The 14,646-nt window shown below is 40.9% G+C and overlaps 1 protein-coding gene across 1 annotated transcript in view; it reads right to left on the bottom strand.

Annotated features, from left to right (window-relative positions):
• Positions 1-13,774, bottom strand: part of insra (insulin receptor a) — a 53,271-nt gene extending 39,497 nt beyond the window's left edge. Inside the window, exons 1-2 of the mRNA XM_070845721.1 lie at positions 12,548-13,774; positions 2,443-2,991 (exon numbers count right to left, since the gene is read on the bottom strand). Of these exons, the coding sequence (XP_070701822.1) occupies positions 2,443-2,991; positions 12,548-12,653 (655 nt within the window). The 5' untranslated portion in view covers positions 12,654-13,774. The remainder of the gene's footprint in view (positions 1-2,442; positions 2,992-12,547) is intronic.
• Between the last annotated feature and the right edge of the window lie 872 nt (positions 13,775-14,646).

The following is a 14,646-nucleotide window of genomic DNA, read 5'->3' as shown; positions in this document are numbered from 1 at the left end:
AAAGAGGATAGAAATAGAGGATGCAACAAGTTTGGGAAAAGTATCTTACTTTAAAAACTACAGTAAGTCTATAAAAAGCAGCAGCAGGGTACATCTGAAGAGGACACCAAATGCCTTTCACTCTGTCCTGTGGTTCTGCCAAGGGCTTAACGGATCTTTTCATGCTTTAGTGAAAGTAGGCAAAAAACCGCAGATCCCAGACCACAAGACCACAGGCCCTGCCCCTGCAGAATGCAGGCCCATGACTGGAGATTACAGCTTGACAGTCAATGTCTGGTCTTGATTCATTGTCAGAGAATGGCACACAATTAGGAAATCATCTCTGCTGTGAAAGCTTTTATACAACACTTCCACTTTAAAATTGACCAAATCACCACAATTGGACAATAGGCCTTGTGGGCCTGTTCTGCAAATGTTTATGGATTCGTAATGAGTATGAGAAATCACCTCAAGCACAGTCATTAGTGGAAAACCTATAAAAACACTTCAGTGTTCAAGAGGCTGAAGGTCAGTGCAACAGAAGCTGCATGTAGCACCAAACAATTATTAATAAGAGGCTGAAAAATCAGACATGTGCAGAGAAACTTGTTCAAAAGGGCTGTTAAACTAATGAACGCAGTGCTGCGTAATGGTGTGAGCCAAGGTGTTCAGACAGCACCCATGCACAAAATTCTTCTCAGCACTTGAACTTGAACTCTTTGGCAGTGTGAAATGGGTGGGCTCGTCATTTTATGGTAAAAGCCAGAACACGGAGGGGGCGACCCATGTCACAGGAGCTGTGCTTATAGGGGACAGAGAGAAATGTACCACGATGTCCAATATCTTTACCCCCTTCAAACAATATGAGCACTGACAATACTACAGTGTATTGAGAGTAAACATTCAGAGACTAGCTGGCGAGGCGTTGCGTCACATTAGAGTGCGGTTCAAGCTGCGTTGACACAGAACATGGCCTTCATAACTAAACCTGTGCACATGACACAGCTCTGACATTTCAGCACTGAAAAGGAACACAGCTAACCTTTGGCAAAACAACTTTTAGGGTACGACCCTTCAGTCATTCTCTCATGAACACAGAACTATTTTTGTTTTAAACAGCAACCCTCATGTGCTTTTATTTGGTGCAAATGGAGAGTTGGATTCTGTAAATATTAAACAGGTTTGACGTGTGGCAAAAGCAAATGGGAGTGGAAATAAAGACGTGTTGATAGAAAGCAGCTGAAAAGAGCGACACAAGGAGCTGCTGCTGGTAAATATTTATACGACAATAATATGATAGTAGGAAATATAAAGAGTCTAACTGAGTCTAATTCATGTTTGATACAATTTCTCATCTAAAACTAGGGCAAATATTTTGATGTAATGACTTTTTTGACAAATATAACAACATGTAGAAACCAAACTGTGGCAAATATGATAAGATTTGACATGGGGAGAGGTCAGTGGTTAGTGTACTAACTACAGTAGACTGTGGTGGGCACTCCACCAATTTGGAGGAGCGGGCAGGAGCCCTGGCACAGAGGCTAAGCCCCAGACGGGGTCAGCTGAAAACATGTTCTGGTCACCTAAAATAAAGGTCCTCCAAAAAATCTAAATCAGTTTAAATGCATGCTATATTTAGACTATTCTCACCACTTTACATAGCTTTCAGTCAAGCCTTTCTGTCAGGGAACTGAAGTAATTCTATTTCTGGCTTCTGAGCCACCAGTCTCCATTGACAAAAACATTTGTCATTTTACCTTGTCGAACCCAGGAGTTTGCCTCGAGTGATAACAAAAGCACACTAACTGATCATGGTAGTGGTAGAATAGCAAACCCTGTTTTCTGCAAGGTAAAATTATGTTTTTTTGTGAATGGAGTGTGGTTGCTTTGCAGCAATCAAAGAGAAAGAGAAAGTGGCTTTAGTTCCCTGTTGGAAAGGACTGTCTGACGGCAATATAAAGTGGTGAAAATATTCTTAATACAGTGTGCACCTAAAGCTGATATTGATTTTTTTTTGGTAGGTCTTTGCTTAGATGGCTATAATACATGCTACCCCATCCGCAACACTGTATTGCTTGGTATCTGGGCCGTGACTCCTGCCCACTCCTCCAAACTGGGGGTGTGCCGACCGCAATCTACTGTAAGTAATACACTAGTTATGGATAAATCCCTCATACAACCCCACTTCACATGATCCGAACTTTCCCTTTAAGCCCGTGAGATGTGGTTTAAAGCTAGTGAGTGGACCTTGACGCAAGAGACATCACGACCTCACTATTTAACAGAAAATATCCCTTTAATGTGGTGAATTTCAAGGGTTACATAATCTTACTCTGCAATCTTATAGCTGCAACTGACTAATTACTTTCATTATTGATTAATCTGCTGAGTGACTCCAGTTCTACCATGAAGAAAAGAAAGATTGGTGACATTAGAGAATTATAACAAAAGACTGCTTACTTCTTTGACAGTGGTTCTGCGTCCAGCAGCGTTCACTGAAGTGTCCGTTGATGGTGGTCGTCTGGCAGGTGGTCTTTCCGACGGCCGCTCCTGGGCACACGTCTCCACACTCTCTGTCGTTCTTGTTTGCCATGATGTAGTTGTCTTCCACCGAGTCCAGGATTTTGGACCAATCCAGCGTGGAGAGATAGCAGAGATCTGGGTTCTTCTCAATTCTCACTGCTCCTCGGGTGATGTTCATCAAGCTATGGAGGCCGATCTCTCGCAGCTGGAGCATCTCAAACATTACCAGAGCGTAGTTAAAGAACAGGTTGTTGCCTCTAATGACGGTTAGGTTGGGGAAGAGATCGCTGAGGCTCTCCAGCCCGTAAACTCTGAAGAGCAACAGGTAGTCGGTGACCACTATCAGTTTGGGGAAACTGAGGCCTCGGAAATCCTCGGGCTTGGTCCTGAACATGAGTAAGATCTTTAGGTGGCCTTCGATCACAGTGCAGTTCTCAAGTGTCTGCAGATTGGTCACATTGTTCCTGATGTCCTTGCTTGGACAAACTGAAAAGACATAAAAGGAAGGACACAGGTTCTTTAGAAACGACGTACTTTCATATGTGGCTCATAAAAAAAGTACAAAGTCCAAACAATATTGTGTGGAAGGGCTGAGATGTTATGTTTTATAGGTAAGTAAACAGTATATATCATGACACTTGGACATGAACAACAAAATAAAGACAATTTCTTCTTCTTGTCTTCTTGTCAGCTGTTGGCGGATTACAAATGCTAAACGTGACTGATGTGTTAGGAAAGACGTCTGCTCAGTAAACTGGAAAAACAGGGTTGAAGAAGTCAGATACAGACTCAAGGAGGAAAAAAATAGCTCTCTTGGTAATTAGAGGGGGTATAAAATATGTGGCTATGTCTCTGGCTTTGATAAAGACCAGACCATCTTCACTGACATTTTGTTTAGCAACCACATATCTGGCTGCGAGCCACTGTCAAATATGGAGTGCTGTCATCAGACTGAGGCTGTGCTCATCCTTAGTTACACTGAGTTGATTTGTGGAGCTGCTTCTGTAACTCAAGACCATAAAAAACATTAGCTAATGCATTAGAAATATTAATCTGTGAGGGGCCAGTGGTTGTGTATTGCACCAGTAGTAGATGTGTGGCTTTTTCAGTCCTCGCCCAGACACATGATCCTGTTTGATGAGGAATTCCTAAACTATGCTACTGTACAGACATATTACATTTTTACTGTCTCGATCTTTTTAAAAACTACTGAACGACAATGACAGAGTACAAGGCATGGCATTTATGGAGGGATGCAACTAACTAACTATTACAGGATTTTTCAACTCCCCTGTCATCCACGGCTGCCATATTTTACACATGCATGTGCATTACATAGCTATGGCGCATTGTTTTGACTGTGCCTGAACGCTCCGCTGTTAAGGTAAGTGAGAGAGAGAGAACCACCGGTGATTTCTCATAATTTCGGGTGAAATTTTTAAAAACTACAGCTAACATTTTGCATCACGTTATGCCTCCAAACCAAAGTATTTCCAGTAGGTGAGAACATGTCCGACACGGTCTCGTGTTGCGTGCTACATGTGTGAAAGGCCAACTCTGGAAAATGTCTGGACTTGATTCTCCAGACATTGTCTGTACTACATATGTAAAAATGCCTACAATCTGCTGATCAGTGTCAAGTTACAATAACAAAATCACCCCCGCTTCAGGCAATCATCATCTCATCAGGTGTGGATGAATCAAATTCAGCTTGTTTTTTAACGTATAAATATCAGTAAAGTTCGGCTATAAATATGTATACATGAATACATGTATCCATTTCTGTCAGAATAGGTGACACAGAAACCTTTACTGTATGTCGACAGATCATGCTTACTGTCATGTGTAGTCACCCCAATGGCCTAACCTGTATTATGTATCTGTCAAGCATTATTTAGATTCAGAAAATCAGAAAAACATCTGTCATATCCCATGGTGCTGTCTTTTAACTACTTGTTTTGTTCAACCAACTTAACTTAACATCATCCCACTTACAAAGATATAAACCATAGAACATCAGCAAATCTCTAAATTAAGGAAGCTTGACACAGCACATTTTTGGCCTTTTTGCTTGCAAAAATTACTTAAACAATCAACTGATTATCAAAACACTTGCTAATTGATGAATGAACTTCGCATTTCTACTCCAGATGAAACTTGACTGTACTACGAATCCAAATAATCAAACACTTTTACACCCAGGGGGGTTTGTACAGAGACAGCTCAAAGTAATGAGGATTTCATATACTTTGTGTGACATAACACAAGTAATGATGGCCATAAAGACCTTTTCTTTTGCAGCATGGGACATTCCAGGCTTGATTTTACAGTTCACAAGTCACGAGTGCAGCTGGAGGTGTGCTGCCTGGTGAGAGGACTGTATTTGTTTACCAACTGACCCACCATTGCGCTGGGGGCATCAGGTCAGCCATGTGGGGCAGAGGTATAACAGCTAGGCGTGCACCTCTTTATGGCAGCAGCTCATTTTACACCTTCTGTTGTATAACAGTACAAGACAACCGGCACACACACTGTCCAATCACTGAGTGTCCAAACAACGAGCTTTTCACTCCATGACCTTAACCAGTATGCTCACTCTGCAGCAATAACCTACAGCTCAGACTACAACTCTGACGCGTGTTTTAAGTACACAGAAAGAAATCTCCTAACATGGGTTTAAACTGCAAGCTATTAAAAGCAACTTGGCTTCTTAAAAAGTGCATTTCTCTCTTTTAAACTACATTTAGATTTGCAGTTTTCTTTGTGGTCTTAGGAGTACAGCCCAACTTTAAGCATGAATGGCATGCCACACTCTTGTAATTTCAACACATCCACCTCCAAATGAAACAGTTCCTATGAAACTGACGGAAACTGCCAGGAGTCTACAGCAAATGTAGCCCACTGTAGATCCATCAAGGAACACATTTACAACTACAAAGAGCCTCCGTCTTTGTTGTACACGACCCCACACACACTCAAACACAGTTTTACTAGACAAAGATGCTGGCAGTGTACAGTACGAGGGGACAGTGGCTCTAGAGTCGAAGTTAAGTCAGCCAGCAGAGCACCGAGTGACCCTGTGGAGAAAGCGAATCATCACAGGGCGGTGAGTCCAGGCTCCTATCAGTGTACACTTTCAGCCAGGTCAGTATTTTTAGCACCACATTCCCAATAGAGAATCTAATACACTCCAGCCGTACCAATAGTGGCTCACATTGGAAACTGGAACATGGCAGCCCTGGTGTGTAAGTGAGGAATTTTAGAGCGGCAGCAGAGAAAGAACTGGCCAAGCTGATTTCTCCTTGTGTGAATATTTAGTTTTGAACAACAATTTGACAGAGGTAGGTTTTGTTGTTGTTGTTGTTTTAGAATAAAGCGCTGAATCTCAGCCTATGACGACATGACACAACTCAAGCAGAAAAAACAGGTGCATCCCAGAATTTAAATGCTCCCTGTATTGTTAGGAAACAGAAAAAAACTGAGAGACTTACAAAGGTTACTATGGTGACTAGGCCAGCTCCAGCTCTCCATACATCACCTACTCTGAGCCAGACAAGACGGGGAAAAAAAACAGCCATGGTGCTCCGAATCATGAATAAGAGTCATTAGAGAGGCAGATTTTCATTGAGCGATGCCTCTCACTGCCTGTGCCTCTGAGACTGATGAACTTTTAAGGTTAATTAAAAAGGAGCTGCATGATGGCTTCCCATTTCATCAACACTGTGAGCACAAAAAAAAACTGTTCACAATAACAGGGATCATAGCCACACCGGGGGGAGCTCAACATTAAAGTTTAAAGGTATATCTTTTAGTTGAAAAAATGAAAAGATCAAAACCAACAAGGACAACACTGACAAAACAAGGCAAAGCTGATTTGTAGCACTTTTCAGTGGCTTACCTGGGACACTGAACATAATGAAGACTAAGAATAGGAATGCATAGTGAAAATAGTAGTTTGACAAAACAATCCCCACTCAGGGTCCAGTTAGTAGCTTTATCTGTGGCTTTCAGCTGTATAACAGTCTTCAACACCAGTAATGGTGAACTTTATTTCAACAAGGACAAAAAGCCCTACAAGTGTCACGGATGAAATCGTCACAGCTGCTGAGCTCACATGTCAACAGATCATATCTCTAATTTTGCAAAATTACTAATTTTGCACACTTGATCTGCTGCTAAAGATAGCATAATATAGTAAAAAAAAGCTTGTGAGTGGACCCTGAGTTGCAATTGTTTTGTCAAAACCAATTTAAGCAGCATAAAATTACATTTTAAAACGAATAAGAGTAGACAAACAATACTGTTTCCATGCAGTAATACAGTAAATTGCTGATGATTTCCCACTGGGATTAATAAAGCAATCTCCACACAGACAGTAAACAAAATTAATTAATCATGTATTGTCTGTGTGGCAAGAGTTACTTAATTATGATGCACACAGCCTGATAGCAGTCCTTGTCAGCAGTTTAAGTTGTTGGTTCTGTTTTTTCAGGTGATTGGTTGATAATGATTAAAAGATAAAATAACATCAGCACTATCCTTTGACTTTTGGGCCTCATATACATGTCAGTAGAATACAATCAGTGTCTGGACAGCTTATCTGGATAAAGAAAAATGTGCACTGTTAGAGACAGCTAATATAACTGGTTTGTTGTTTCAGTTATTTTCTCAGCAAAAGCAGTAAAAATTGCACACATTCTCTGGTTTCTGCTCCTAAAATGAGAGATTTGCCACTTTCCATCGTGATAATTCACTTTAAACTGAATATCTCTGGGATTTGGATTGAAGACATCTAAAGATGACACCTTCGGCTCTGGGAAGCTTTGATGAGCATTTGATCACTTTTTGATGTTTTGTACACTGTACGATTAATCAGAAAAAGAACTATCAAATTAATCCATTCACATTGTGATCAGACCACAGACAAAGGCAGCCTGAAGTAAAGGAAATCCATCATTTCATGGAGAGAAAAATGGCCACAAGAGGAAAAAGTCAATTTGTTGATATCTGACAGCTGACTTTTGTTACCTTAGTTATGCAGTTCCCATGTAGTAATTCTGTACAATAATGCAGACAAGTTGCAAGCCTGACAATTTATACCAAGTATAAATTCAATGCCCATGACAACATGCTGTTGTAATGAATCCCGACAAATGCCATTGTGAATACCTGATGCATATCCCGTCGTGGTCACAAGACTGTCCTAAATTTAAATCGACATGTACTGAGGTATAACTCTGAAGTGTGAACACGAATACTGTACATGACTGTACCAAAGGAAGTCAGCTCTACACGGCTGGAGCTTCACTGCATGTTCACTGTGTGCTCAGTGGCACAGTGCACAAACCCACTACAGCTGCAAGCATCAACAGGCACTGACGCCTGCGATCTGGTGCAGGAGGTCGGGGAGGGGGGCACCAGAATGGTAATGTGTATTATCGCTGAGCCTCGGAGAGGAAGAGAGAGGGAACTCAGGCCTCAATAAGCATGCAGAAACAAACACTCAGCGATTGCAACACTTCCCTTTTCAAGGTTTCGCTGTTCTGTTGTTTTCCAACTAACTGCACATGCACAAAATGCCGAGGTCACCAAGCTACATGTTGACTGCGTCCAAACTGACATGTGATGTAATCCACTTTAAGAAGGGTTGTAAAGCCTAATCATCCCGTTTACCGTAAACACAGAGAACAACTTTCAACAACTTTGCCTTCATTCTTCATTCTAAAAAATTACACAATTACAAATCACACTCCTTTTGTGAAGGTAACATCAAACGGCAAACAAGCTTAAATTTTGCCAACTGTTGCAGCTCCAGGCAACATTTAATAAGAAAACACACAACCACTTAACTATAAAAGGCTCTTGGCTGCAATTGCAGTTAATTAAGATGGGTTTTTCATCTATTCAGCTGTGCAGGATTAGATATGACAGCAGTTAGAAAGTGACATTACTACAACTCCGGCAGATACAAGCATCTTGGGAAATTGCTCAAGAGTCACTCAGAACAGTTTGGGCTCTCCTGTAAATGTCTTGTATGCAGGGTTGAGGGGAGAGCGGATATCAAATGTGCCATCTGTTTGGTCAGTGTGACGTGGCAACTGCAGCACATTGACATTAATACAATTCAGTCCGCGGAATAAAATTAAACCAGACTAATTCAGGCCTCCGTCTTTAAATAGAGTGAAATGGAGAAAAAGAGAGAGCCTATAAAACTACAAAGTTCCCTCTTGGGATTGTTTGATGCGTGTCCTGTGGAGAAATGGCTCTGGTCCAAGGATCATTTGGTGATTCCGTTGCCCACTAGCTGCACTCACTTTCAAATTATTCTCTCTGCCAATGTTGGCAGTGAGGTACTTGTTACCTCTAAAGTGTGAGAGCACCATAACAAGCACATTTGCTTTTAAAAGGGTCACAGTGTCAAGGGTAAAGACCTGACACAACAAGGCTTCCTTGTCAGACGCCTGTGTGGCTCAAGTGGCATATTGGAGGTGTTCCATATTGCTCCGTTTACAAGCTATACATGATTTTCAAACGTGAACCTGTCAATCAGGATTAGACCGCCATTGTTGGGGTGACAACTGCAAAAATCATTCTATTGTTTACGTGTCAAGCATAATCATGACTTTGGTGCTTGAGACAGCAGTGGCAGTTTGTGTGCACTGTCTGAGTGTTTCTGGAGAAGTGGTGGGGGGGGTGACAGTTTCATCACCTTACAATTGCTCTCCTTGTCGGGAGGCATAAATCAAGGGCGCCGATCGTTGCCTCCCTTAGGAGACCTGCTCTGACCAGATCGGAGCTCAACAACAGGCTGCCGGTGGCTTCGTGGTGAGCCTCTGCTGTTCGACACTCTTGACAAAGTGATGTGTTATCATGGCACAACAATTATACGCTGCAGTCTGACAAACCGACCACCTGAGACCTCAGCACATAACCTGAGGTGAGCCAAGCTGGAAGTTAACAGCCTCTTGTGCCTTGTGTGTACTAAAATATATATAATAAGATAAACAAATAACCGGTGATGTTTGTTAAGTGTTGATTAACAACCTTCTGAGTTTTTCCACTCTTCTGAAGGTATTTCCAGAATCTTCAAAGACTCTTTTACCCTAGTGGATGAAAAAACATTCAGTCTCCTGCACAATAAAAATGCTTTGAACCTGTTTCCTTACAACGATGTTTGCTGGGAATTACATTTGACTGTGCTCAATTTGTACAACAGGAAACAAAATGTTAAAAATGACTTACCTCCTTGCATGTTTTGTATGAGAAAAGAATATTATGAACATTATCTTGAATGAAAATCCAAGATGATACAATACTGCATTAAAAAAATATAACTGATGACAGCAAGCGGCTGAAGACTTTAGAACTGATTTAACTTTATTGTTGTTGGAACTCACAGTACAACAGGAAAAAAGGACAACAATTAGACCAAAATATGCCTGGTAAAACCATCATATAGATAAGGACATACTAAACTACACAGAGTACCATTAATATAAAAGATAATCGAAAACAATAAAAGCTGCTAAATCAAATGCAGTTGGCTACCCTTTAAAGTTCATGTTGCACAAATTGAGCACAGGAATATTTCCAGCCGACAACTTTGTTATCAACCAATGGCACAACTTGAGAAACGCATTAAAGCTTAGATTGAATATTTGTTATCTACATTGAGTCCTTTAAAACAACAGTAAGCGTTGCTCAATGACCTACTGTTTTTTCAAAGAACACTGGGTGTTTAATTCTACGACTCGAATGTAATGCAACTCCAAGTGGTATTATGACTTATGCAATATAGGCTGACAAAACATAAAACACATTGGCACTAACATTTTCTACTGTCAGACGAAGCTAAATAGATCCAATCCATTCAAACCGCCTCCAAACATAAGCTTTGGTTATTAAGTGAGTTTTTCCATCAAGCTGAGCTGGAGAGCTACCAACAAGTAGCACTGAAGATTTCCTGACTTCCACACTGGTCAGCGCAGCTTATGAAATCAGCCAGTGTGAGGCCCAGGTTCAGCTCTGCCCTTCTGTGGTTCACTCTCAAGTCTGAGAGGAGTGGGAGGAGCAGGGGGCTGCAGTGCAATTACACAACTTGCTTTTGATTTATGTCTTAAAATTCTTGCTCAAACTGGTTTGATGACATCGCTCCATTTGCCCCTCGCTAAAATCTGATGAAAGGCGAGAGAGCGTGTGCTTTTCTTTTCCCTCAGAGTGCCTCTTAGATCCAACTACCGCCAGTTTTAAAGCGGCCAGGGGCTACTACTGTGTGCACACACAGTGAGAAAACTTCTTATAGTGAACAAAGATGGTGTGTGTGTGTGTGTGTGTTACTGTGTACATGCTCTTGTCAAGTTTATTGTAAGATAACATAAACCTTGAAGCATTTTTTTTTTTCTGTAAAACCAGAAAATAAATATTGATTGGATTAAAACATTTAAGCAATTTAGAGCGTAATCTTAACAAAAAAAAGAAGCCTATGATGTTTTGCATTTGTGCAATATAACTAATGCACTTATAGGAAAAGATTAGAGGAAATTATTGAGTGACGATGATAAAAATCTGTCTTTTATACACATATCAATCGAAAAAACAGAGTTAATTGACAGCCAAATACAATTTAACTCCCTATAGTGGAGCTGTTAAGCATTATTTGGATTTTTAATCAATTTTGCTTTCATTTAACTGCCTGCCATCAATTTCAGCAATATTATGAGTTGATTACAAAACGAAGTACTGACACGTGGACTGAGAACACTATCAACTATCCAAATCCAAACAGCTATATGTTATTCACTATTCAGATGAGTCATGAAGTCTGAACAGTAGAGAAACCACATGAAGAGCAGCCAACAGACCAAGTTTGAACTCACCTATAAATCACAAGTGACCTTTACTGAATCATCTGCTTTGATTAAAAAAAAAAAGACAACATCTCCTAATATGTGGGATAACAAGCGCACAGTGTCACTTAAACCAGGCTGCTCTCTGTTGTTGTCATTTTGGAAATGCACACTTGCTCAGTGTGCAGTAGTTAAAACCAAGAAGTCCCACAGGTTTGCTATACATGCCCTCGTAAGTATAACCAATATTTGCTTAAAGTAAAGTAGATTCCAGCAGACTACAACAGTAGAGTGTGTGCAGTCATTGAGGTGTTTGAGAAATGTGAAAATGCCTCCGGGGTGACTGCAAATGTGTTCATTCATTCTCATCACCCGGGCTTGTTGGCTGCTGAATATAAAGGGATTGTCAGGAGCTGTAAAGAGGGCTTATTGTTACATTCCTGCACTGGCCGCAGCAACAAGCCAAAGCTTTCCAGTCTACAATAACAGCCAATTAATTCTGCTAAATTGTCAGACTACTTACTTAGTTGGGACAAAACATTTTGTTTACAGTTCCTGCACACTCAAATAGCCGATAAGTGTTAACCTTTGTCCCTTCAGTGCTGTAACTGCCTGTAAAACCACTGTTGCTGCCTACCTACCTCTATCACATCAACACCATTAACAAAACAATGTGGTTGACTGACAGGGTATCTGCACCGATCACCAATATGTTTATAGCATTTCTCAGCAAATTACTCTTCTTATCCATTTCTATTTATGTCCATTTAATCGAATTTCACTGACTAGTGCAGAGTTTATATATATATTTGAATGATTTGTATGTAGTGCCCCATAATAATGAATGTCACAATTATTTGATCTATTGATCAAAATATAAAAATGAGAAATAATTTATTTCATGCATTTCTAGATTGTCCTGGCACAATTAAAAGGATATTAATTAATTCACCTCCAACAGACAGAAAACATGTTGTTGCGATGTTAGACAGACTGGGACAATTTATTAGAATCAAAAGTGAGTCTGTGTCTGTAGTTTCTCATTTCTGGATCTTTGTTAAATTGCATAATTTGTGTTTTCTGAAGTTTGTACACAGGCAGTTGTGCACTGCAACCAGCCATGTTTTCAGACAGTGTTGCACAATAAAAATGGTTAATATTAGTTGTGATAAACTGTGATCATTGGTGTAACTTACTCTCTCCATTCGCTCGATGACAGCTCATCACGAAGCAGACAGCGGTCCACACAAAACACAAACACAGAGTCCGGAGCCACATCTCTGACTCTGGGTACCGCACCATCCAGCAGCAGTCCGGGTCAAAAACAGAATAATCCTTGACGAGAAAGGGGCTGTTCAAACTAGTGGAGAAATGCCTTCAGGAGACTGGTTTTGTTGTGCGGCGTGGGCCAACAGGTAAACAAAAATAAACAACAGACATCCCGGAAGATGGGCGGAGGAACGAGTCCAACGTGTTCAGTCAGACACAAGCTAGCACTGCTGCTAAAGTTAGCCTCCTCGTGGAAAAAAAAGCACCTTTAACAAACACCAGCGCGGGACATTAGTGTTCTTTTTGTGCCTTTAAATGCATTAAGTGTACTTAAACTGGCCCTGTTGGAGTTGTCCGTGTTGGGAGTTTAAAAAAAGCAACAACAACAACAACAAAAATCAGACTTTGTCAGAGGAGCAGGAGCTAACGTTAGCAGCAGTTGAGCTAAGCTAACGCTAACGCTAACTAGCTAGCTGCCTAGCCTTTGCTCCACCACCCGAGTCCAGGCCACAAGTGAAGTTTGCGCTGCTTTTTCAGCAAACTCCCTCAATTAATTTCAACTTTAAGAAACCCGACGCACGCCCACGCAGCTGCAGCGCATATTCTCTGTAAAAACAACCACCTTGCATGCGTGAAAACCTCGACAGACGCGACCTTTAAGTTAACTTAGAGGGATTTTTGGAGCCGTTTGCTGCGGACTCGATGGTTGAGGCGTGCGTGGCGTCACGTTAACGCGTCTCTCGTTGAAAAAAAAAAAAGTCCTCCACAACAAAAACACCCCAGTTTACTTATTTAGCTTGTCATAAAAGGTGTTTTGCCGCTCAGCTGGCTAGCTCCAGAGTGTCCGCTCCTCCCCGGCCGGTGCAGAGATTTGACCGGGACCTCCGCTCTCTGAGAGGCGGGCACACACACGCTCTCACTCCGCCGTGGCTCAGCAGCGCTCCGCTCTCCGTCCTCTCCTCTCTCTGCCTTCACGGACACAAAAATATACTCCAAGTATTCATGCACAGCACAGCCTGGCTGCTCCCACAGCTAAGCGGGAATTTGGCTGAGAGAAAAGCAGACGAATAAAGTTTTTTTTCCTCCTTTTCTCTCTCTCTCCCCCACACAGAGGTAGATTGTACAGTCTCTCAGGTCCTGCAGGATCCCCTTCTTCCCAGTAAACAAACCCTGCCAGTGAGCCAGATGGGCTTCAGGGGAAATACGGACTGGAGCTTATTGGATTACACAACAAACTGATCCCACTGTCTGTCAGGTGGTAAAAAAAAAAGAAAATAATGCAGGTACTCAGCATATCATCACTTTGGAATGTGAATGATTTGATATATAAATTAACATCAAATAATAGAACTGAAATAATCAGCAGATCAATCAAAAAATCCGGTGACAGAAACTATTTTGATAATCTTTACAATTTATTTTATATATTCCATAATAGAATTAGGGTCTTCAGTTTTTGCAGAGATCAACAATACTTTTTGATGTTTTATAGACCAAGTGAATTATCCATTAATTGACTAATCAAGAAACTAATTTCCAGAATAATTAGTAATCAACATACTATTACAGCCTGAAATTACTATCTAACTATCCTGCTTATATTAACATTTAATGATAATAATAGTATATTAAGAACAACATTCATGAGTTATCAGCTGCCCATTTTAAAGCTATAAGGCAGGGGTGTCAAACATATGCCCGTGGGCCAAATCCGGCCCACCAGAGGGTCCAATGCGGCCCGCGGGATGACTTTACAAAGTGTAAGAATTATGGAGAAGACAAATTTCAGGTTATTCATAATGTTTTGTTAAAAGATAGTTCATTAAATGTGAACATTTTCAGAATGTACTTGTACTTTTTTGCACTAAAACAAAGGGAAAAATTTGGAGTTGTCGTCATTTACAGGTTATTATGCTGTGATTTTACTGTATGTGGCCCCTGAACTAAAATGAGTTTGACTCCCCTGCTATAAGGGATATTTTTCCACACAATGAGTCCAGATAAATCTATGCACTCCAGTCTCAGT

The sequence above is a fragment of the Pempheris klunzingeri genome, chromosome 15, assembly GCF_042242105.1.
Source record: "Pempheris klunzingeri isolate RE-2024b chromosome 15, fPemKlu1.hap1, whole genome shotgun sequence".
Classification (NCBI taxonomy): Eukaryota; Metazoa; Chordata; class Actinopteri; order Acropomatiformes; family Pempheridae; genus Pempheris; species Pempheris klunzingeri.
The sequence above is the reverse complement of the archived record's forward strand: the minus strand, read 5'-3'. Positions and strand labels throughout refer to the sequence as shown.